This window comes from Pezoporus wallicus, unplaced genomic scaffold (assembly GCF_028554395.1).
Source record: "Pezoporus wallicus isolate ANWC-B61680 ecotype Strahan unplaced genomic scaffold, APGP_CSIRO_Pwel_v1 contig_7011, whole genome shotgun sequence".
NCBI classification, from domain to species: Eukaryota; Metazoa; Chordata; class Aves; order Psittaciformes; family Psittacidae; genus Pezoporus; species Pezoporus wallicus.
Genome location: NW_026638234.1, coordinates 2540257 through 2566099, shown reverse-complemented (window position 1 = coordinate 2566099; position 25843 = coordinate 2540257). Strand labels below are relative to the sequence as shown.

The following is a 25843-nucleotide window of genomic DNA, read 5'->3' as shown; positions in this document are numbered from 1 at the left end:
TACAAACCCAGCTTACATTAACTGCTTTAGGGTGGGAGCTTGGTCTCTGTGTCTTGTGCAGCAGCAAACACACTAGTAGTACCTAATATAATGTTGCTTTTGTAATAACTGTGGAATGAAGAAAACCCACCATAAAGGAAAAAGAAAAGGTGAAATGAAGATTAAAACTGTATGAGGAAGTAACACTGAAAGTCCCTACTTGTTTGTGCATTTCAATGAGAACTGAATCACTTGAGTCCCTTTCTTCACTTAATGGCACTTTGTTTTTGTTACTCTTTTTAGCTACATGACAAGGTGTTTTATAGTATGTTCTTAGATAGCATTATTAGAAAAATTCCTTTTGCTGTGTTAAGTGGACTTATTCTTAGCTGTCAAGTCTCAAATCTAAGAACATCAGGATTGGAAACTGGAAATAATTCACTTCTCTTCATCTTACCAGCCCACGGTGGTCTGATAAAAGATGCTGTGCAAAGTCACTCGTGGGCCGTGCAGAGTTCTTGGTGTCCTGCTCAAGGACCTATGGCACCAAAAGGACGCTGCCAATACCTAGCTCTGCTGAGCTCTGCGGAGCATTTCTGGTTGGACTCATCCACAAGCTTGGTGCTATAAGGCTTCTGTTGTTAATAGCTCCTTCCCTATTCCAAGTCTCACAGCTTCTGAGATAAGTGTATATCCATAGTTTAATGTTGATCTCCCGGAGGCGTTAAAGAGGAGTAGTGTACTGCGATACTTCGATAGCACGAACAGTGGGGGTGGTGGAGTTTCCATGTCATAATATTTACTTTGGAAAACCAAGTGTGGCCTTTGATCTGGGTTCTGTAATTAGCTCAGCTTATTGAAAGGAAGCCTCAGACAGAGGCAGGAATGGCAGTGAAATTATCAGTGCTGGTGGTAATACCATCCTTATCAAGATCATTAGTGCATCCTTAATAAAAGTCACACTGCGATCGCGATGTGCTGCCACAGTGTTAATAACAGTATTGCCATTTCTTTTGCGATAAAATCCCTGTCCCCAGTATGCATGTCTGTGCATTCTGCATTTCAACAGGCACTAGGAAGAAGAAAAAAAAGAGTATACCAGCGTAGATTAAATGAATGAGCTGAAAAAAGTAAGAGAATGAAAACCTCCACTGGAGTATACCTCTAATGATAATGATGAAGGGGTGCTGATTTACACCCTCACAGAATATAGCCCTTATGTACTTTAGTTATAAAATGTTATATTACAGTTAAGTAATTTTGAAGTGGTCTGACACAGTAGGGTAAAGGCCATGAATAGTACTGTGTGGAGATACTGTTTCTAGGAGCTTTAAAAATAATTTTACAGTTGACATAACTCATCTCAGTCCATAGCTAATAAATAAGTTAATTACATAAATGGATCCTCGGGTATTTGTATAAGACCCGGGGATAATACGTATCTAGCAGAGATGATTAAGCAGCGTCCAGGCACAATTGTTTTCTAACAGAGACAAGGAAATTGTCTTGATCCTCCCTTGTTTTAACAGTGTTCTCCAGCAAAACCTCTTTGAGCCTCTTTCGATGTTAAATGTGGTGATTCTTGTCTCTTGTGCTTGTCTCGCTCTCGGAGATACAGCCAGTCGAGTGGAAAGCACTGTGCAGTCACTTGGGCACTCCGGCTCACATAGGTATCTTTATAATTGCATTTTTTTCATAGGCATTATAATTTTTTTTGCCTAGTTTTGTAAAGGAGCAAGGCTAACGGAGGTGCCCTGACAGTGCGCTTCCAATACCTTGCGGAACTCCTGTCTGATTTCAGCCTAATTTAACATGGGGTAAAAGCTAAAGGACAGGCCATTACTTTAAGTCTTCTGCCAATAAGTAGGCAGGTAAGGGAGAGAGCCCCAAATTCATGACTCTGTGGAGAGTTAGTATTGCATGAGCTACATTCAGCCTGCAAACTGTGATGCTTTTATCCCAGCCAGGCAGGTGGGTAGTACACCCAGAAAGCTGCTGTTTTACAAGACACGTGGATGCAAGACACAAGCCTGTAGGAAGAGGATTCAGCAGTCTGCTTTTTCTGACTGCCTCATCTATGTATAAGACAGTTTTAATTTTAAACACACATGCATTCTGGGAATTCTTAAGAAGCCTGGATTAAAAAAAAAGAAAAGAGAAACAAAACAGATATCAGTGTTCTTAAGAGGTGTATTTCTGTTATTGCAGCTGTCATCAATAACAAGCTATTAATAAATGCAAACATCTTAGATTGTGACCTCCCTAGATCTGCTACTGCTGGATATGTTGCCCTGCAGCAAAGGCCGTTCTCCCAGCCTGTCAGCTTTGCCCATGTCATCTTTCTTCACATGAGCTCGTCTTGCTTCTTCCCCTTATCACGTCAGATTGCTTGATGCCACTTTCAAGACCCTTTGCAACCTCTCCTTGCCTTACATGTCAGCTGTGGTTCCATAATTGCTTTCTCCCAAGCCAAGCTACCACTAGACAGGGTGGGCTTGCAGTCGCCTGGCTGCACATTGCCTGCCTTTCTTTCTTTGACTAGTTGTTTAATATTTAAGACCCTTCCCTAAACCCATCTCGGCCCGCAGCCATACCAGCACTGGAGCAGACGGGAGATTTTGGGAACACCCTTCTTGGCGCCAGCCTGGTCTTGGATTGACTGAGAGCGCTTGGGAAACTGCAGCCTCCTTTGGTGCAGAGAGGCTCCCGCCTGTCTCCAGCAGCACATGGTGCCAGCCTTTGCCAGTCCCTTTTTATTAGTACCAGCTAAAGAGTGACAGATACACCCACAGGGGCCAGAAATACAGTAATGCAAGGCAGAAGTCAGGCAGGGAGAAGCCAAACGAAGATATTCCCATTCGTGCTCCAAGACTTCCCTGTGCTATTTCAGAGCTGAAATGCTGACTTTCCAACCCTGTTAATTTGTGCATTGCCACAGTAGTCCCAGAAACACCCCCCCACCACCACCACCTTGCATCTCATGATTCATTTGCACAATTTAGAGGAAAATCTTGAAGAAGTCCCACTTAAACTCAGCCTCTACATGACGTAACTCAACACAACACAGCAGCATGGAATCTAAGACAGCCCGAGGTGGCTTTCTGTCCCATGCATGTCACATAGTGCCTGGGACAGTCTTAGCTCTGGTTGTTGCCATCCATGTTCCCAGTGAAATGCAGTTGCTTTGTATATGAAATTGATGACGGTGCATATTCTAAGACTTTTTTTTTTATTGTTTGTGGAATCTCTGATTATTTAGTACCTCAGCGAAACAAATTATATAACGTTTTTGCATGTGGCTGATACTTTTTCCTTAGGCAGTTCATTGCTTAGCTTTTGGAAAAAAAATGTACTTCTTTTTCCCTTGTGTTCTAGAGTGGTTTTACTGTATCTGTCTCTTTCATAACTAACTCTATCTCTGTGCCTTTCACAGACTTTGGATTGAGCAACTGTGCAGGCATCTTGGGTTATTCTGATCCATTCAGCACCCAGTGTGGGAGCCCAGCATATGCAGCCCCTGAACTTCTGGCAAGGAAAAAGTATGGGCCCAAAATAGACGTTTGGTCCATGTGAGTTACTTCTCTAGTTTGCAATTTTTATTACTGTTACCATTACCAAATAAAACCGTTATTCGTGTATTTGGCTACTCTGAGCAAGAAAATCTGTTTAATCAGCATGACCATCTGAACTAAATTTCACAGTTACTTTGTTCTAAAATACATCTTTTATGTACCTGTATGTAGATTGCTGGAACATAAGGCATAGAGAGACTGCAGTCAAGTACAGCTGCTGATCAGTGATGTTCAGACACAGTAGAAGACATGGCTCTGGCACGAGGGGGCCAACAGCTTCTTTTGTTTTCCCCAGAGGATCCTCAAGCATTCATGTGGGCTCTGTGTACTATCCACAGTCAAGCCTGACAGGAAATGTGATAATCAAGTCAAGTCATCACTTTGAAAACACAGTTGTTAAAGGGGAAGTAGAAGTTGCCAGAAAACTTGTGAGCCTTTGTGAGCTTATTAGTGTTGAGGCAAAAGAGCAGACAGAAGTCTCCAGTGCCACAAGTAGAAGAAACTACAAAGATGTTTTGCAATCAATGAATTTGATGCAGTACTGTTACAGACTGTGCAATTCCTACTACCTTCCTGTTCGCCATGGACATGATGTTGGCTATCCTTGTCAGTCCTGGCGAAGAGTTAGCTGAAATCAGCCGAGTTAGCTTTTGCTTTAGTAGCAGTAGACTTTCCCTCACCAAGTGGGGTTAATAACATTTGTCTAACTTTCAGTGAAATAACAGAATTATGGTAATTCCCAAGTTGAAGTATTTGGAATGCTTGGGGAATGTGAAGCACTGTATAAGTGCTACTACTGCTAAGAGAGGTTGGTAGAGAGAGTTTATAAATTAGAGCAGAGCCTGGGTTAAATTAATCTCTCCATTTGACCCAGTGGGTTCCCTATTGCACTCCAAGGCTCTTTAGAACTTCCCCTGCTGAAGCCTAATTTGCGGTCTGTCCTAGGAGATCCACAGCTAAATCATTGTATGGCTACTGAATTTCTCACTCCAGCAGCGGGCCATCCATCCACATAAAGGGTGACAGTACCAGCCCTGAGGAATGCAGGCAAACAGAGCAGTCATTCTTGTAAACCATTTACATTTCTCCAGTAATAATGTTCCGCTTTTCTAACTAAAAAAAAAAGAAAATGTGGTTAACTCCTATCCTTCTCCATAGTTGAGCAAATGGTGCCTGTGATCACAGTTCATGATAGCACACTGGCTTAGTTTCTCTCTGTTCGCATATGTGTATTTAGCAGACAAATTCCCAAAACAGAGGAATTCCACTCAAACTGACTTTTATGCCCTTTTAAGAGGAAGAAGACCAAGAATGCCCAACCCACTTTTCAACCCTGACTTTGCTAGGCGTAAACAAGCAGTAAGTTCTCTGCTCTGAAAAATGTAATTGTTCACACCTCATCTTTGGGCTGTGTCAGAGGTCACAGTGGTAATTTTTGGGCGCTGAAGCAGGACCTGCGATATCGCCCTTGGTGTAGGCAATCATTCCTCAGCCAGGCCAGCATCAGGACAAGGCCTCCAATAGCAGCATGTTTATGCAGCCTGAGAAGAGACTTAATTGTGGTGTGGCATTTAGCTGAGGAGTTGCCTAAGAGCTGGGCTCAGTTCTGTGGCTCCCAGCTTACGTCCTACACATTGTGTGACCTCCATGAGCAAACTGCTGGGAATTCTTCCCCAAATTGTTGTGTGCAACAGAAGAGAGTGCGCTTTCTTGATCTTTCTTAATAGATGTCAGACATTAAAGGTGAAGTACAGTCACTAAAACCGAAGCTGAAGTTTTAACTTGTTCCTGTTTATTTTGGTTTCTTTTTCTCTGTGTTCTCTTTTAGTGGGGTGAACATGTATGCAATGTTGACTGGAACATTACCTTTTACTGTTGAGCCATTCAGCTTGAGAGCTTTATACCAGAAAATGGTGGACAAAGAAATGAACCCTTTTCCCACCCAGCTCTCTTCAGGTAATCAGGGGGGTGTGCTGATTCCTGTTCCGATCCAGTTGACCAGAACTATTGTGTTGAATTCTGGATTGTGAGTCATGCTGCCAACATGGCATGTTAATTGTGAAGAATACTCTTTTTTGTCATGTTAGCCTTCAAAAAATCTGTGGGAGTCGCTGTACTGTAAATCCTTTCGCTTTGACTTCTGTACATAAACTGGAAAAGTGCTGAGTTATGCTGAATATGAGAGAAGAACAAACCTGTGAAATTCTATGAAATTGCATTTCTAGAGTAGTTGGTCAGTTTTGCATGTTCAGATGATTTTAGGGTAGGGTATGGGTGCATGAACACGTTATTTTGGAATAACAGATTCCTGGACTTTATTGTGACTAGGATTAAGTGATAAGCTACCTCAAATGACCTCACATTTATTATGGAATGGTGACATTCACACAGAAAGTTGGTTTGTGGCTGGTGGCCGGTGATAACCTCTGTGTGTTCACAAAATGCAAAATTGTTGATATATTAACATTAGAAATATTAATTCCTGCTTCAAAGCCGTGTCACTAAGCAACAGAATCATTTTTCAGCTTATAGCAAGACCGTTGTCAGTATTTGGAACAAACTCTGTTTTGTAGTTGGGTTTTATTTTTGTACGCTAAATTTCTTGTTCATGGAGAGCTTCTGTTCTCCGTATCTGGCAGCCTGTCTACAAGGAACATTCAATAAAATTAAAGATTGCAAATAGAAAAAGGGTAATGGAGCATACGTTTTTACTCAGTACATTAAGGATGACAACTGTCATTATGAGGTATAAGCAAAAGCCCTTAAAAGTTGTCTCACAAGATGAATTCTCCAGGTGGAGATTTACCTACCTATGGAAGAAGGAGGTCATTAAGGATTTTCTCACACAGTTTATTCATGGATCAAGCAGATCCAGTTGTTCCTTGTTCACTCAGCATCTGTATGAAGTAGTTTCCCTGCTAGCAGTTCATATTGCTGGCATGTTGTAAAGTGGTAGGTTTACAAGTGAGCTGGGATGCCACAAGGCTTGCCGTCTATTTGGCGCAATTAGAGTTTTGGTATTTCCATTCTGGAGACTTCCCATTAGGATGCAGTTGCACAAAATGGCTATTTTAATGTTCTAGCGCATGCTCTAAAGGCCCAGTGAGTAAATTAAAAGGAAGATTATACTGACAGCTTCGTGCTGTACTGATCTAGATGCCAAATCCAGCATCAGTTCCAAAGTTATTCTTGACTGAGAGCCTTGCATGTCATAGTAAACATTTTCCAAGTTTGGCAAAAAACTCACTGAACTTACCTCCCAGGGTGAGGCTTTTAGCAGTAAAGAGCAGTTATATGATGGCTGTGTAGTGTCTTTGAACCAATGAACTGTTTCCACAGTCATTGTTTTCTTTCAATTGTCTTTAAGTGGGAGATTTCACTGACTTCACTGGGACAACTCATGTGTTAAAGGCTGAATCACCCATGAAAGGTCTGCAGAAAACCAGACGGAGGGTAGCAAAAAAACCCCATTATTTTTAACAGGTTTCATTTGAATATTTTATTCATCCTACTGTTTTCTAATGGAGATAATTTTTTTTCACAAACGCCTCTCTGTAGCATTTGTAGCTCACTGACACTATGGTCTTCAGTGAAAACAGTATTTTGTTTACCCTGTGAGAACTACAGCAGCTTGAACTTTCAGAGGTGATATCAAATTAATGGAATAGATTTAAACGTGTTAACCTTTACTCACCGTGAGCAAAGGTATGCATCAGTTCTTGATCTAAGTCAGTGGCCTTCTGCATTCACAGACATGGCAGACTGATTTAAGATGACATTTGTTCTTGCCACGGTTAGGCTATGGGTCAGTAGGTAGAAACTCTGCTCTTCTGCTTTGCAAATTGTTGTGTTTGTTGACTTCTTACACTTATGGATCTTTTTCTTGAATTGGATTTTCTTTTTCTATAAATTCACATACAGAGATTTTTTGCAGGATTCTGTTTTGCTTGTTCACTGCATTGTCTTTAATACTTAATTTGACAATTACAGAACACACAGACCGATCATAAACGTAGGCAGTCTTATCACTAAGCAAGAGTGTATTTGATTTGTGTTAGTTAAAATGTCGGGTAACCATGAGCACCCAAAGCAACTGTGTAGCAACAGGGAAAGTTTGGAGTTAGTGTTTGATTTTCCCATTTAGGAAACCATTTTTCATTAAGCTTTTTAAACAACTATCTATCTGATTATTGATTTTAGGTGAGCAGAGTTCAGTTACTCAGGAAGTTGGTATTCACCTTGCACACATCCATTTTTTGCCTCAGTTTACAGCTTCTGTGTGCTCATGGTCTTCCTTCTGGACCAGGGAAATAAAGCGAAGACAAGGAGAAGAGCTATAGTCTACCCATCCCTGTAATTTGAAGGAAGGACTTTATTAAGTGGAGCTCACTCATGGCTTGTGAAATAACCTCACTGCATTTTCTCCAGCCAGTTTTGTAAGCAATACCTGTATACCTGATTATAACCAGGCACGCCCTCGCAGAGTGAACAAGACACTAAGTTGGTGTCAGTCATGAGAAGGAAAATGAAAATGGCAGAGGTCTTGTAATCCCCACCTGAAGTGTGCTCTGTTTCTGGCCATCACTGAGCTCGGTACTCTCAAGGAAATAAAGAGAGAAATGTAGTTTCCCATGATGCTGGTCTCTCATTTGTCAAAAGGGCAAAGTTTGCTCAAAGTTACACCATGGGAACAGAACTCCACTGAGTGCAGGTCACCAGCTAATCAGATTAGTGCTGTCCTCAAGCTTGTCATAAAGGAGGCCTCACATAATGAGGGCCTGGTGGGGCAGTTCACAGCGCCTTTGTTCACCAGCCTACTTGAGGCAGCAGAAAAAAATGGCTTCAGACGCAGTGGGTCCAAAAATTGATTGGGCAGCTTCATGTTTGCTCCTTAGGAAACTAATTTTGCTGTCCCGCAGTCACACAGCTAACTGGAAAAGGCTTCTCTTCTTCTCTTGCCATCTAACAGCTCAAATCAGCCAAGGTGCTGTTACCTGTCTCCTCCACGTTTCCTGGGTCTGGCCAGCCAGGGAGCCTCCTGGGGGGAGTTTTCTCTCCAGGATTAGTTTCTCTCAGTCTGGATCTGTTGATCTCCATGGTACCGCACACGCTTCACTTAATCATCCTGCCTTTCACCAAGAGGGAAAAAGGAATTAAGATTTTTAAGGATACATTAGCTGATTTGAGGACCAAGGGTGGTGGTGGTGGAGAGGTAAGGTGTGGGTCTGGGGAGGGGTTATTTATTTTCCTCTGAACCTGTGGGTTGCACATGGTTTCTAACACAGAGATGGGAAAAATGCTGGAGAGAGAGGAGATGAAATGGAAGAACAAGGGGTTTGTTGTTTGCCATAATGGGGGTTCCATACCCAAGAGTTGTACTTGGAGCATGCAGAAAGCAGCTGTAGCATCAGCTTCCAGGTTTATGAGCTTAGATACAGGCTTTTCCTGCTGCTTCCACAATTTTGCTGTTGTAGGAAAATAACATTTTTTTGAAAGATTTAAGTAAAATATCTCACATAAATCAGTGATTTATGAAGAGAGGGCTTAGAAAAAAATCCAGCTGATGCCTAGCTGAACTGGTAAATACATAATTGTATGTATTGCTGCATTGACTGCCCTGCCCTGGCACATCAGCCCAGCTGTCCTGTCTTGTACTGCGAGAGGGAGGTGATGTGGGTGGGCTTGAGGAGATAAAAATGCTCAGGAGGACAACCAGGCAAACACAGAGGAGGGCAGCAGTCTTTCAGAGAGAACCTGTGAAGGGCAGCGGTGCTGTGCCTAGGTTAATGTTTATGCTCTTTCCAGGTGAGGACATTGTGGCCTCACCAGCAGGCATATTATTGTCCTTAAATTGCACATAGGGACAGGAATTCAGAAGGGTTTTGCTGTATTGCTGCTGGAGAAGACACGTTGTGGCTGCACTGCTTTGGAGTAGGGGTGGTGTGGTGCTGTGTGGGCGTCCTGTGGCAATGAGACCAAACACCTGTAAAGCTAAATGGGAAGGCCAGCTCATAATACTGCAGTTTTCTAGCACTGAGGCATTGGCACATCCAGTTCTATCTGTAACACAAGCCTTTAAGGGGTTTGGTTTGCCTGCACTGATCTGAAGTAGTTGTATTGGCTGTACTGCACTCAGAAGACACATTCCAGAGGACACTGTCCCGTGCCACAGTGGTCCTGGGCTGCCACTGCCCAGGGTACCTGCACGAGTAAGGAGATAAGTAGACACGACGTGCTCAGGAGAGCGTAGGAGGGAAACTGCAACTCTGCTGCGGGAGAGGGTGGAAAAAAGCTGATAAAGTGAATCTAGCTTTGATAATTTGAGAAATAAAGACCAGTCCTAGTTAAAAGAGAGTTTATTTTCAGCTCACATAGGCACTTCATGTGAGTCTTTAAGCAGATCACTTGATTTCATTGCTTTTAATCATATAAGAAGCACATGACTAAAAAGTATCAGAAAAGTGCTTTGGAGAGCTTTTGCAAGAAACTCCTGGGGGATGGTTGAATGTCACTGAAAGTTAAAAGTTCAGTATCTGAAAACAGAATGAAGCCCATTAATTTTACTGTACTCTTTTAATTTAGCTGAAACCTCCTGCAAGTGACTGTAAGTTGGATGGAAGCTGGGAGAGAATTTGTCCTTATAATGTCAAAGGGAGCCCAAACCTCCATTGTCTTCCCTCCCAGCTCTGCATCCCTCCTCTCCCCTCCACTCACCCCCAATCCATCTCCTTCTACTTTAAGCACAGATTGAGCAGTTTGCCTCTGACCTGACATCACCCTCTTGAACTCATACAAAAATTTAAGTTTTGGCTAACCTGCTCATAAACTTCAGACATGCTCTGAAACAAAAGGTGCTTTTTCTCCTCTCCTTTATGACTCTATAAATCATTGTGATTATAAATAATTGTTTATTTTACTCGTTAATCCCTTACCAATTTTTTCCTTTTTTCACAAGAACGTTAGCACATACTTTAAGGAAAATGTTCCTTTTCAGTATACTCTTGGTCAGGCTACATACCTGTAGTAACCTAGTGATTGTTAAGTCATAAAGCAGATGACATATTGGGGTGCTTTTCTTGATTTCTTTACAGCGGCCATAAACTTTCTACGATCTCTGCTAGAACCAGATCCTGCAAAGAGACCAAACATCCAGCAGGCACTTGCAAATCGATGGCTTAATGAGAATTACCCTGGAAGAGCACCACCTAATGTCACATATCCAAACAGGTACCATGTCAAAGACTGGAGAAAGCCTGCCAGGTGTATGTACATTATATATATTAAAACACGGACAACTCTGTTGTTTCAGTTCCATTAGTGTGACAGCATCTGAGTGCATTTTCTGGGATTGCTTTTGTGACTCCATCCTAGAAGTTGCTAGGATTGGCCATTGAATATGCTTTGCTTGAAACGGTCAAAACCAAGATCTTAAATTAGAAGCTGGCATACGATACATTATTTGCAGGGTGTTATGGGGTGTAGATCATATGATTAATTGGATCCAGAACTTGGAATGGGAGCAGGTAGTGTGACAGGTAGTTTTGATCTTCTCCTTGTTTGTCAGTAAAAGCCAAGCTCCTTTTCCAGTAGAAGCTATGCCTGTTTGTGATAAACGTGTGAGGTTGCAAACCACAGTGAGAAAGATCAGAGTTAAGTGATCTTGCTCTCTTGGTTGTTGATCTTGAATACCTGTACAGTGCTGAATGCATGATGAAATGCAAACAGACAACAAATCTCACAGCCAGTCAAACAACCGTTTAGGCAAAAAGAAAAAGAAAGGTACTTATGGTCCGTTTTGGTTAGAAGTAATCTTGCTTGACTTTCAGTAACTGCAGTGTAGAGTTGACACATGAGACAGCCAGCCTGGAGATAAATAAGGGCACTTTTTTAATAGTGATTAATGTGACTTATTTTTGATTCTGCAATAAAATGGCTTTGTGCCCAGGAAATCCGAGTTCCATTCCAGTGTCTGTAAATGGAGCCTCAAGCAACTCACTTAGAAATATGTGTATATATTTGATCAGATAAAATCTTCTTCTTGTATCAAAGCCCATCAGCTATGTCTCATACACAATCTAGTACCTGTAGAAGTTTCACTGTAGGAGTTACTGGCTTGCAGGCCAAGATCCTGAGTAACACTGAGGACGTGTTGGTCACAGCCTGCATGGTCCAGGCTCCCACCTGAACTCCCTTCCCTCTGCATGGACGGGAAAGGGAGGTGCCCTAATTTAGCAGCAAGCATTTCCTTTCCGGAGGTAGTGTCTTAACTTTCAAGTACAGCATTGTGGAGAATCACTGTGACTGTGCCATTTTTTGACCTGAGAAGAATAACAAGTCTTCTGCTTTCAAAATAATGGTTGGATAGATGCTGAGCAGCTTGGATGCCTGAAGCACTTTATCCGTGCACTGAAATGGGGAGGGCAAATGTGAAGCCAGCTGCCTGCAATCCCAGACCTGTGTGAACAGAATATAAATATGGTGCCTACAATCAATTGTTTCATAAGAAGTAAGAGTGAGAACAGGCAGACCCATTATCTCGACATTACTTCCCCAAATTTAAGAGTAGTTGAGTTAATTTATGTAGTATGCTGTCCAACAAAGGGAAATCTGAGTTTCTATGGTTCATTGGACTGTACTGAAATATGGTGCATGTGAACATTGTATGGTAAAGAGAGAGAAAACAAATGTAAACTGAACGAGTCGTTAAGCTAATGAAATCACTGTCATAATGAGTCTAATCAATCTACCAAATGTGGCATCTGTTAAGTGAAAGTGTAACTGAGAGCTGTATGGGTAATTTGATCCATTTGCTGTGTGCACCTTGTCTGCAGAAAAGAGGAAAGAAGACAGAAATAGGGCTTGAATGTGCTTTCACAATTCTTTTGCATTTGTGGGTACATTTTCATGACTCTATGCTGTCATTCCTAGCTTGCAGTTGTCATGCTTTAGTCAGGTTGTGGTGGAAGTGTCCCTTCTAGAGTTTGCTCATTGGTGCAGTTAGATAGGTGACTTACAGAAGAGGCTGGCCTCTATAGAGTAGCTGTGCAATGCTCTTTATTTATGGAGTGCCCATTAATCATTTCCTTCTAAAGACAAGCAAATAAAATGGAAGATCAGAAGAAAATGTGTTGCTGAACTATAGAGAGAGCGTGTTTGCTCATGCATATATGTGTATATGGTGATGATGATAGTCCTTTCCTATTATAAGCACTTTAAAGGGAACATCAGTGTGGAATGCTATGCTTTGCTATTGAAAAAACCCAACCCACAACAGTTTCATTTCTTTCTCATAGCACTATTTCTCTCATAATTTGGTGAAATCAAAAGAAAGAAAGATGCTCCTTCTGTCTGAACCCAGATTTTATGTGGAGCTGTAAAGGATAAAAGCCATACAGATTCTTTCTTTTAAGTTCATTTTTGGGGGAAAATATTGTTTTAGTTTAATTAATTGATACCCCAAACATGACCTACATAGACTTTTTAGTACTGGAGTCTTACAGGGAAAATATCCTATGAAGCCTGAAATATTTGAAGACATGGCTCAACTCCTTTGGAGCTTGCCTCAGAAAGCACTGCCAGAGTCAGCTTCAACAGAGTTTCACCAAGTTTTTGTTAGTGTGCAGGTATAATTAAGATGTGTTGAAATAGGTCTGAAAAGTCCACTCCTGAATTTGCAAAGAATCACTTCCTTTCTTAATCGACACAAGCGAGAGGCTGTGTTATGTACTTGTAGTGCTCTTCCACTATTCTGGGGGTAATACCTGTTGTTCCCAAGACAGAAACATGGTAGGAAAGGGGAGAGCATGGAGATAAGGTGGAAGAATGGCAGAAACTCCATTTTCAGGAGAATATTCTCTCAGGCTTTTTATAAGCTTGCTTTTATTAAATAAATTCCCTGAAGGCAAGCAAAAAATTCCCATTTTGCTGAGCACTTGAAGTAGAAATTGCTTGAATTTCTTTTGCTGTCCAGATGCTTTAATGTGCAACAGCCAAGATAAGTTTTGCTTTTGAACTTAAAAACCCCGAACCCCAAGCATTCCTTAGCTGCAGAACGAATGTTAATAAGCATGCTGAATAAAGGAAAAGAGTTATTTGAGCTTTTCCAGACTGTGATTCACATCTTGTGTAAGCCTTCTGCATCCGACCTAGGCTGCTGTCAGTGCTGTTGCATCACAGGTGCACAGGACAGGGGGATAGCAGGGCAGGAGTGGGAAGGGTGGAGAGTGGTCATTTTGAAGGGGGAAGGCAGGTTATAAAAAGCCCACACCGTAAGCTCCCCGAAGTTGCCTTAGCCAGACATTAAGCTTGATGTTAGGAACAAAGAATATCCTTTAGAAACCAAATGAAACTCAGCACTTCTTTGGAGATGGATGGGAGTTGGCGGGTACATCTGGGAAGCTGGCCAGCACATTTAGAGGTCTAAATAGGAGCAGAGTTCTTTGGAAAATCTGTTTTTAACTTAGGTTGAGAAGAGACTTTGCCATCTCCACAATGCTGCTGTAGTCCATTTCTTGCCTTGGCTGACTCTGTTATAGACTTTATAGAAGAGCACATACATAAACACATCCTGTGCTTTTAACCGAGGTGAGTATAGCAGCAGTTTTACCATTTTGAGAGGTGCTGCAATAACCCTCCCTGTATGTCCCTTTTCTCTGGCATGAATATTGTAAACATGTAAGTGGTGTTTGATTACAAGGAAAGGGTCATTTCAGAAAGCCAGTAGTAGATACTTGAATAGGAATTTACCCTTTTCCTTCAAAAACGGATGATCTTAATAGTCTTTACTGGTCAAACGTAGGATAACTAACAGAGCATCCCAAGCATCATGGTGCCATTTTGCATCAGGGTAGGAAATGATGGAGAGAGTGCTGTTAGTTCAGCTGTCACAGCTTCCCATGGTGTCCGTGGTTCCTGAATAGTCTACCCTTTTCATGCCTATCATGGGAGGAGAGAGCTAATCACTCCCAAGTTAGCCTTTCAGGCCTCTTCTCCACACTCTGCCATGTCCCCCATGGCTGGCAAGGCTCTGTCGCTGGGAGGACGGTACGAATGGCATGCTCTGCCTCTCCCTCTGTGCAGGATTCACCTTGAGGACCTCAGCCAAAGTGTGCTGCTCCATATGACTGAGAAGCTCGGCTACAAGAACAGCGATGTCATCAACACTGTGCTCTCAAACAGGGCAAGTCACACGCTTGCCATCTACTTTCTACTTAATAAGAAGCTGGAGCGCTACTTGGCAAGCCTTAGGGTAAGTACTGCTTCCTGCTGATTCTTTGGACAAGTGGATGAGGAGGGTACAAAAAGTGCTAAAAGTTTCCCTGCTTGCTGGCATTAGATCTCAAGGCTTTACCCAAGTTGTTTTGGTTTTGGTTTAGCCTTGTTTTGTTTTTTTTTTCCCCTAATTTTGTAGTATTAACCGTGAAGGGGAAGTATTCCTTAAAACCTAATAACATTATTTCAGATAAGAATCCCCCAGGTTACAGAGATAATTGCTGATAGGCTTTATGTCTCGCAAGTGCCTGTTACCACAGGAGTTCCCCTCTGGCTAGGTAATTACCCTATAGAAAGCAAATTTTGCCATGCAGAGCTTTACTTATGACTTCTGGTGTAATGTGTCCCTACACTGAGACAATTCTGCCACTTGAAACACCAATAACACAATGTAATTTGATTCAGGAAATCAAGAGGCAGCTTAAGAGCTATTAAGATTTTATTTAGTTTTTAAGTGAAAACTTAGCTGAAGTTTTACATGAGAAATAACATGAATATAAAGTCTCATCATCTTCTGCTGACTTTCCTGGCTTGAGGCTTAGAAACACTGCTGATGGGTTTGTGCAGCAGCTTTCTCTAGGGCAGGACTCTGCTGCCACATGTCATCCTTCCTTGTACATCACAGGGAGCTGAGCACACAAAGACAAACTGCAAGCTATCTTCCCTTGGCCTCTCCACAGCTGCCTGTGCTCTGGCAAGGAGTATTAACTAATTGAGGGTCTGTAGTCTCCTATGTGACTGCATGGCCAGGAGAGTGGATTGTATGGACTTTTGTTCTTAATGGGCTGGCTTCTCAGAGAAATAACCCCCAATGGCCTTCCCATCTGACAACAGCTTCTTAGTTTTTTTCTTTTATCAGCTCTTTTAGCAAGCTTGTTTTAACGTTGATGCCATCAATGATATTTAAAATGCAATGGAGCAAACTCACCATCTTTGTGTGTTGAATGCCAAGAGTGGATATGGCCCATTAAGCTGTAATCGAATGTTAGTTGTCTCTAATTATCTTGCATGCTTTTCCATGCTTCTCTCTCCACAGAAGTCTGAAGGCCAGGACAGTATTTGTCACAGGAACCAACTGTACCAGATAGAAAAATACAAGGCAAATAAAGACTCCTATGAGGTAAAGCTTGTTAATGCTTGTTAAGGTACTTTGAAAACAGACTGAGTTTGAGGATCCATGTCGATTGTAAATAAGGCAATGGGTTTCTTGACCTGTGGAGAAAAAGAAAAGGCCTCTGGCCTTGCCTGTGCACGACAAATAATTCCCCAATTTCTTTTTAAAGGAACAAATATCAGCTCCCTAGAATGGAAGTGTAAAGGTGACTTTCAGCTTTTCAACTTTTATGAGGAAAATAAAAGTTTAAAATGCCCTATTTAGCAAAGAAATAATGCAGACTTCTTCAGGGGCTCTGTAGTTTCACTTCAAGTACAAGTCGCTGGTGTTGTAAGAAGACCATAACTGTGTTGCATTGAATCTCAAGACCTTGGTAGCATAGGGCAGAGAGCTGAGAGACAGACATAGTGGTCCTCCCAGGTCACCTGGCTTTCCCAATGTCCTGGGACAACCCTGGTTGGACTACCAGAAATGATCAAACTATTAGAACAAAACTCTGTCCAGGTTAATATTTTTTGCTAGCCCACCACATCGTGAGGGACTTCCCTTGGCCAGAGAAAAGATGTAACCAGGTTACCTTTTGCTCTGTTGGTCTCCAGTCTTTTTATCTGCAAATAGAGAAGGTAGTTTGCATGAAAAGAATACATATCAGGTAATAGGAGTCTTCTCATGGCTGAATTTTTCTTCCCTGGCTGATTGTTTGCCAAGCACTAAAATTACAAGGGTAGTATGAGCTGTGCAAGTCTTACCTACCAACACAAAGAGCAGTACTCTTGAGGAGCCTACCTTTTCCAAAAGCTACTCTTCCATGTCGGACTGATGAGCTAATTGCAGGGGCAGATTTGTCTCATGGCTGGGTTTGTTTATTTTAAAGGCTGCTTGTGAGACAAGTTGAACTGCAAGCCAGATGGCAATATCAGGGCAAAATCCTTCTTTTCCTACATAAATCAAAAACTATCTTACTTAACTGTATCAGCAGTGGGTAGACTCAATGAATATAATATCTCAAAACACTCTTTGACAGCTTACTTCCAGCTGTTGCAAGGAAATCTTCCCCTGGAAACACAGGCGAGTATCTGAAGGCAAGCACTGCAGATGATGCATGGGCTCTCTGGGCCAGCTTCCTCAAGCTGCTGGTTTCACTGCTCTGTGCAGCAATGGAGAGCCATGGATGAGTCTGCCTGCCATCCAGGCATTACCTTACAGCTTCTGTGTACCTGCTTCACTCAGAGTTAGTCCCAGTGTGGCTATTTAGAGGATGAGGGGGTGTTATTTCTTTCTTGAAATAGTTACCTTGGTGCAATCACAGTGCAGACACTGTGATAATAATACAGTATATCCTCTTTGCATGGACATAGCTGAGTATAAAGCATGTTTTATATTGTTTTAGGTGCATTCACACAAGGAGGTTATGTTACACTTACTGCACCAGGACAGTTGAAGCAGCACATGTGAATACACATCCTGGATGTTACTGCCATTTGTAACTATGGTAGGCATCTCTCCTAAAATGCCTTCCTGAGGATGGGAGCACATCCTGGTAGTGTCTAGCTCATGCCACTGGCTTCAGTGGGTGCCATCAGGACTCAGGGGCAGAGATTTTGTAAGCTCAGACAGATTCATGTTCTGGAGCTCAGAGTCCCCTTATTACCCCTCATTTCCAGCAGGTCCCTAGGCAGACACTGCACAGAGTGTAGCTGTGCGTTGCCATGGGAATAGCAGGGAGCTTGCCGGTCAGCTGCAGCTTTGGCAGCTGACTGAATTTCTTCCACCTCACTCCAGAGATGTGAAATAAGGACTTTGCCTTGGGCAAGGGCTGCCTCTGCCTGCCAGCAGCACCACCTCCTGCAGGAGCAGGCAGCGGACACATGGACAATGGGCATGCCCAGCCCCTCTTCTCCATTAGGTTTCCTAACCTGGGGTGGTGTGATCAGCATGCCAAGGCTGAGGGTGCTGGGAACTGCTGCTGGTGCTAAGGAGCCAGGCTGTGTTGCAGGCTGGTTTCATTTTAGTGCTCAGAGTGGATTGGCAGCACAGGGAGGTGGAAGGAAGGCAGCAGTCTGTCTCTCTCTCTCCCTATCTCTTTGTTTTTGCTGGAGATGCTTTAGGTGATCAGTGGCCACCCCCCCACACTAAATCTAGGGGACCAGCACTGGGGGTACCTGCTTCCCACAGGGTAGCTAGTGGGCAATTTTTGAGAACTTGTGTCATTGTCCTATCACCATTTCATACATGGCCAAGGCAAATACCCTTTATCCTCCTTTCAAATCCGTTGCTGGGACTAAGAGTAGGTTTTAGGGTCGAGGTCAGGACAGGAAATAGCAGAGGATGATGTAATGCCAAACCTATTCAAGTATAACATACCGGTACAACTCCTGCATTGTGTGACAGCGTGCCATTACATGGCTGTGCATGGTACAGTGAAGAGCGAACTTCTACAACTCCCCTGAAGGAAAACTTCCTTTCCTTTTAAAATATAATAGTATGTGGCATGTTGAGAGTTTGGGATTTTGGTCATTTCCCCTCTCACGACCATCGTCTAATAGAAACCATGTTGGTAAGTTTTAAAATGACTTATAAGACTATTTGCAACATTCATCCAGGGTAAACTAATTAATCGCCTACACTAGATACATGAATTTTCTCTTTTCATGGGTGCTTTAATTGTATGGAGTGACTGCTGCTTAGAGAACATAACAGCAGTGTGAAGGCAAAGCCAGGAGCACTGGGCAGGTGAGGAGCTGCAGCTTCGCTCTTGCACCATTAGGCTAAAAATATTGCAGCACTGAATTGTCCTGCATTCTGACAGATGCTGCAGCAGCCAACATGCAAATTCTTTCCTCACCTATCCAAAATAGCAGAAAGCCGCTAACAATCTTGATCAGCTCCTTTAGGCTTAATATAGTCACCACTTGATCTCATCCTCACAAGTACCTTTAAAAAAAGATACTTGGTAGAGCCCAGTCTCTGCTGAACTTGGCAGCAGAGTTTCAGAGCCTTGAGAGGAAAAATAGTGTGGTGAGCTCAAAGTTAACTATACAGCTCCCACTGACTATTGTTGCAGCTTGTTATTCACACAGATTTTTTATTATTATTGCTGTTGTTGTTATTACTTCATCATCATCAGTATGTGACTGTTCTTGCCAAGACAGTGCCTGGGACTGATTAGATGTTGTGTCGTTCCAAGCACAGCATGGGCAGGAAGGAAGAAATGCTCGGTGCCAGAGGTGTTTACAGCCTCTAAAGGCAAGGGGAAGAGCACTAGGTGGAAGAAGAGGTATCACATAAGCAAAGTGATGATGGCTCCGTAATGTGTTGGTTTGTTCCCATGAAAGGGTTAGTCAGCTTTAGCTAGCTAAAGGGAAAGAAACTGGAGGAGATCGGGGCATATGGAGAGAAGGCTGGGGACAAAAAATGCATGCACAAAAGTAAACTGAGGTGAAGACCTCATAAAAGGTCCCTGGTTCTTGCTCTTCCAAGTCACCTAACCACTTCTGTAATAAAACTAAAAACTCCAGTTTGTGATTCACTGAAACTCTTCCTCCTGACTCTGTAACTTCTGAAAAATCAAAGATTAATGAGCCCAGCGGTGCCCAGACACCATCTGTGCAGGAAGCTGAAATTGTGTCTGAGCCGGGAACGATCATAACAAGTGCAGTCCAGTTATTTTCCTTTTAGGTGCCTTAATATGTTTCCAGAGCTGTTTAGTGTTCCAAGAGAACCCAAGCTGTCTTCTGCTTCTTTCTTTCTTTTCCTTGTCTCATATATATGCACATTACTTTGCGTCTGAGGGTTTTCGTAGACTTCATGTCAATGAACTTTCAAAAGAAAATCATCAGGAGAGCCAGCCCTTCGGCAGTGCATAATTATCAGACAAAATACAGGCACAAAACTGGTTGAAGGAGCTTTCCTGCGAGTTTAAAAAAAGACTTGTACTTACACTGACTTTTTAATAAGACACAGAAAAACATGTTGCTGAAGTGAGAATCACAACCACAGAAACAACCCCGAAGTAACTGGACCAGAAGCCCCACTTCTTTGAGGTTGGCATCTCAAACCAGATCATGCAGCTTTGTTACAGAAAGGCAGGAGATCCTTGAGGCCTTTGAGATGTAGCACAACTAACCCACAAATTTTATGCCAGATTCTTTTTCGTGGAACAAGACTTTTGGCTCCCCCTGAAATCAGTGGCAGGTAAAGAGTGTTATACAGCTTGTAGAATCTATTGATTCATGCTGAAAGAAGGTACAATGAATTTTCACTGTAAAACAGTGCTTTGAAAACTCCGTTTCTCTTCAGAGTCCCACTCCCAGGTTTTGTCTGAACTCTGTCATTGCTGGAGATCAAACCTATCTTTCAGGATGTAGGTGCTTGCAATCCCCCTTCAGTTGCCTTACCTGTCACAAGGAGTTAGAGCTCAGTGAAGGGTTGTGTCAGCAGTTTTCTTCCCCTGCATGTCTTCTGCAGTTGCAGAGATGCTGTAGAAGTAAGGGCTTTTTCCTCCCGATCTTGTTTGGACAGAAGATAAATGACTCAACTTCTTTAAAGCTTTGCAGCTCACCTTTTCGAATGCCACAGGAAGTGCAATAAAGAGAAATCAAAGACCTATTTTCAGTGCTTAAATAGGGACACATATTTCAGGTATGGAGGAGCACAAACCTGTATCTGCTTAAGCCAGTGAGGTCTTCTAGGACTAATGGCCTCTGAAGAGAAAGCTTTCTTTTTCCTTTAATTTTCCAAAGCCAACTTTCACACTGCATGAATGTCAGAGCAGATGGGAGCCACAAAATCGTGTCAAACAGATCAGAGGAAAACGGGACATGGAAGATTGAGGTTTTTTGACTAGCCAGGATAAGTTCCTTGTAAATGTACCGTTTTTAATTCGGCTTTGGTAAGTGGTGTGCTTAGAAGTCTGGGGGTCATTTAAGCTTCCCTTAAGTAAACCAAATTGTTCTTGTTTGTTTTACAACTTAAAGGACAAAAAACTCAAAGAACAAGAAAAGAAAGGGGAGATTCTTCACCGTCAGCTCCCAAAGAAAACTGAGAAAAGTCCAGTTTCATATAGACAGCCTTCTTCCTGTCTTATCTCACAGATACAGAACACCAAGGCTCTGCTGAAGGACCGGAAAGTCACCAAGGCTGGAGGTCCGGAGAAAGGTCAGTGGGAGAAATACCAGTGGTGTGTTCTTGTGCGCATGTGCATGTGTGGGCATGTGCAGTATTAATGAGAGTGTCTTGTGTGTTGTTTTTGTTAGTAAATAGTCGTGGGCTTGCATTAGCTGTCTGCTTTGGAGGTGATATGTGAAGGAGGACTGGATAATACAGTCAGACATCCTAAGGAAACCATGACAATGTTCAGCAGTCATGAATCCTCGCTTTTACTTCTCTTTTTATTTGATAGAATTCCCACAGTGTTTTAAAAAAGCTTTCTTTTCCTATTTATACATATTTATATAAAGTCATCTGCAGTTCACACTAGTGCCTTGAAAGCATCAACACCCACCCCAGATCACTGACAAACCAAAGCTGGTAGACAAGCTTCTTCCTACTGGAGAATGTGTTTTACAAAGAGGGAACTAAGGGGCATCAGGGGCAGAAGTCCCTGCCTCTGAGGAAAGTGCCGGTAACTGTGGCATCCCTGGGAGAAGCAGTAGGCAGCAGCTGATGGTGGAGAAAGGGTAAAAAGGCAGCTGAAAGGAAATGCAGGCGGGACTGCCAGCCCAGCAAATTTCAGGCAGCAAAAGGAAAGGGGAAAGCATTAGCAGGGAAAGGAGAGGATGAGGCAGCCAGAGGAGAGCACAGCATTAATTACGCAGGGTAGGAGGCAGCCTGGGTGAGAACTGCTCACAAAAGGAGGTGGAAGAGAGGAGTGGAGGAAAAGGGGAGTCAGGAGGGAAAATGGAGTGTCGGTGGTACACACTGGGGAGCAGGAACGTGGTGAAGCCAGCTGTTAAATGAAAGAACTAAATGAGGGAAGATCACTACAGAGCAGCATGGGGAAAAGCAGAGAACAAAACATTTACTGCGGTGTCAGTGAGTTATGAAGTGTGGTGGGTTATTGTAGTTTCATGCTTCTTCTCATGACTTCATGATTTATCATTTGATGCTTTCTACCTGCAAAAATGTCAAAATGGTGTTTGTCTGGGAGTACGGGCACCTCTACTGCATGGTAGCAGTAGTTTGAGAGCTGGTCAGAAATGGGACATGCTTTTTTGTGAGAACTATTTAAAAAAACATTTTAAAAGTGCTCATTTTGTTGAGATTGTTGTTCCTTTTGGGAGGAAGGTCCAGGGGGAGGTAAACCGAGTTAGGTGTCTCCCTGCTTTTTTGAACTGAAACCTGAACATGATTCAAATTTCAGCTAAAGCATTTCTCTGCTTATGGAAACTGTGTTTTGATACTTCTTAAATTGAATGGTCAAATAATTTTGACCAGTTTTAGAAAGAAAATAGATTAAACGTGGTCTGCTTTTCCCAGACAACTCTCAATGTGAGTGATTTCTTCCCATGCATTCATTCAGGTCTCAATCCCTGCTGAGACCATCCCTTTCAAAAGAGATACATGTGAGATTTGTGGCTGTGACCTGAGGGCTGGCAGACCTAAGCTATTTTATATCTCTTTTAGATGGTTTGAGACCGAGGGAACTTGTGGACAGTGATTAACTGCCAGTCCGCTATTCTTCCAATTAGGGGGAACCTAGCAAAGCAGGCTCCTTGGAGAGCTTTCGATAAAAGCATCAAAATGTGTTTTCTTGAGATTAGCTTGGCATAAGCAAATGCCAGCATCCTGTAGAAATGGAGCAGATCTTCTCCACGTGCTGTTTTGTTTTACTGGGCCGAATCCTGCAAAGATTGTTCCGTTTATATTTGGTCCTTGTTGGAGGAAGATACTTGCTAAAGTCGATGCAGCAAATCTGTTCCAACTGTAACAGCCTGAATTTGGCCAGTGCAGCTACTCCATATTTACATGTGTGAAACCAAGAACAGATTTTGTTCCAAAATGGAAGGAGAGACATTGGGGATTAACTCAGTGTTGTCCCTTGTGTCTCTAGGTATGTCAGTGAATACAGTGTGCAGGCCCAGTAAAAACCATGCAGAGTTGTGCTAAGAAAGGAGAAATGTGAGATTTCTCAGACATGTCCTTAGAGGGTATAACTAATACAAACAGCTGAAGATGTCTGTGGTTTTCCATTTCATGTCCTTGTCTTACTCACTTTAAGCACTGTGCCTGCCTTTGAGGAAAGTGACAAATAAATTATCCATGAAACAACAACATAAGTATCAAATGAGAATCAGGGAACTGGGTTCTGAGTATATCCCTAAGACCATTTGTTTCAGCTAGTGCATTTGTCACACTCTTCTCAAATTTGTTAAAGGTGGTGTTGGACGCTGTCTGCCGTAAGGCAGAGAAGGCAGTGCTGTTAAATGTAATCTGCTCTTTGGTTCCTTTTCTGATTGCTTTGCAGACTCCAGCGGTGGTTTAAGCCCTTTCCATGAACCCCTGGCAGCCAAGACGGGCTGTGTCACTTCCAGCTCCCTGGAGTACCTCGAAGTCCAGCAGCCACCCCCCAGAACTCCTCGGCTCCTCAAGAGGCAGGAGTCTCCACAGCAGGAGCCATGCCGAATCGGGGGCCGGACAAAGGACTCCCCTCTCATCCTGAATATTGTGCACTCCTTCGAGTCGGTTGACAGAGAGGACCAAATAGACCAGGTTTCCCCCTCTCATCAGTACAGGATTTTAGGCTCGCCAATGAATTTCCCTTATAAAAGCTCAAGTGAAAGGACACTGTCCCCACTTTTTCAGCCAGGGAGTACATCCCCTGTCCACCCCACCCAGGTCTCTTTCACATATGAAGAAAAAGCATATCCAGCGAAGGAAGAAGCAGTGTCCCCTACTCAGCTGGTTTCCAACAACCCCTTGGGCAGCCCTAACTGTGTCAAAAGCAGAGGCAGGTTCCCCATGATGGGGATCGGACAAATGCTGCGGAAAAGGAACCAGACGATGCAGTCGGCAAGCGACAAGCCACTGGAAGCGAGGATGCCTCAGCTGCAGCAGATGAGCCCGACACAGATTTCCTTCAATGCGGCAGATGCTATCAGTGGCCAGTGTTAGTCTGACGTACTGGGATTTGCACTGCTGTTCTCTGGGACCTAACCTTTTTTACCTTTAGCAAGAAGGGAAAGCCACAGGCATGTTACTGTCACTGTGTAATACACCACAGTGGTTCAGAGTGGAAAATCAGAGTTCTGCTTGTAAGGAAGGCATTGTCCTACATATTAAACCTGAAAGAAAAGGGCTCTGCTTGTGCTGGTAAGAAATATTAGCATTTGGCATCTGACTCTACAGTAAAACGTGTCTTGAAAGAGCTATGCAGCTGGTGTTGCAGTAAGGTTGATTGGAAGAACAGCGAGCATTAACAGTTTGATTCATGAAGGTTATCTGCGTGGTGCCATGAATGCCAGTCCCATCCAGGATCTGTGGTAAGACTGTCCATGTTCCATTTGCCTGTGCTACACAGTATGGGGTACAACTATAGGCATTGTTCACATGGCTAGACGAGTGGAAAAACTCAAGGTACTATGTCCAAAGTCAACTTGCTAACAAGCCCTGCCAAGAAGACAGAATTAGTAAAGCTTGAGTAAAGACACGAATGATCTAAACATTCAGAAAAATGGTATTATTGGAAGCCAAAGCAGAATTTATTGTTAATTACCTAAAGTAGCTAATAGTGGAATCATTTTTATCCTGAAGAAAATGATGATTTAATGATGTCACTCAGAAGAAACATGATTACTTAAAACCAAGTTGCATCATATGGAAACTCACCGCACTAGAGGCCTTTCACACAATGGGTCTGCAAGCAGATGCTTCAAACACTAATCCAGATCACAACACGCTGTGTCTAAACAATCCAGTCACCTCCAATTTTTGCATCTGTACTAGTTCCTTGGTGCACCTATGCCTGCATTAGCCCCTGTTACAACAGGGCAGCATTGGACACACTTGAAAGCTTTTCTGAGAGACTGCAGTGAACTAAAAAGACTGATAAAGCACACATGAGCCTGTACCGATACCATTTTATACTGCAATGTTGGTAATGCAGTGGTTACCAAAGTATTGTTATGAGCAGTGAAGATTAACTTTCTAAGAGACACCATCTTTGCATACTGGTCTTGTTTTTCTAAGTAAATGATACATCTGAGAGGTTGGCAACAGTTTTTTTGTTCTGCTTTTGTCTTAAAAGCATTTCCTATAAATTAGAATGTTTAGCCAAAGACTGTTCTTTTGTTTCGTCTGTGCCATGCTTGTGTGTGTGTTTGTGTACACAGAACATCTCAACAAAGCTTGTTCCAATCTGGTTCCCAAGCAGGCAGCTCTGGCCTGCTTATGCCCCACTGCTGCCCACTCACTTAACATCATTTCGAAACCCACGCCGCAGAGGTGTTTTTCTTTTTGGAGTTGGAAGGTAGGGATTTTGAGTTGAGACCATTGGTAGGAATCCAAATCCTATTTTCATCAATATTTTTGCAAACGATTTTGTGGCCCCATTGGTTTGGTGTCTGTGCATATGTGAGAGTTACCCCTGTTTGAGAAGCTTTCCTTCCAGTTTAATGAGAAATATACACAGAGACTGGGGGGAGAGGGCCAGCAGAGGCAGGGAGAAGGTCCCCAGCAGAGCCCATAGTTGAGTGTGTGTTCCCGATTCTCAGCATAGCACAGGCCTTACATTAAAACCTGCAATAAAGAAATTGGACACATATCCAAATAGTGACGGAACAGATAACTGGGATGTTCAGTATATTGAGTGCTTGCTGGCAAAACCAGCAGAGCAGAATGCCCAGAGAGCCCTTCTCTGGGCTCTCTGCAGATGGGCACTTCACCTCGGCACTGAAGTCCACCCATCAGT

The 25843-nt window shown here is 42.8% G+C and overlaps 1 protein-coding gene across 2 annotated transcripts in view; it reads left to right on the top strand.

Moving 5' to 3' along the window:
• HUNK (hormonally up-regulated Neu-associated kinase) overlaps window positions 1-25149 on the top strand; it is a 55603-nt gene extending 30454 nt beyond the window's left edge. Inside the window, exons 4-10 of one of the 2 annotated variants that reach the window (XM_057410163.1) lie at window positions 3413-3548; window positions 5380-5507; window positions 10643-10778; window positions 14631-14799; window positions 15859-15942; window positions 21030-21093; window positions 23402-25149. In XM_057410163.1, the coding sequence (XP_057266146.1) occupies window positions 3413-3548; window positions 5380-5507; window positions 10643-10778; window positions 14631-14799; window positions 15859-15942; window positions 21030-21093; window positions 23402-24048 (1364 nt within the window). In that variant the 3' untranslated portion in view covers window positions 24049-25149. Of the gene's footprint in view, window positions 1-3412; window positions 3549-5379; window positions 5508-10642; window positions 10779-14630; window positions 14800-15858; window positions 15943-20912; window positions 21094-23401 lie in introns of both variants that reach the window. The other variant, XM_057410162.1, reaches the window with a different exon arrangement.
• The last annotated feature ends 694 nt before the right edge of the window (window positions 25150-25843 follow it).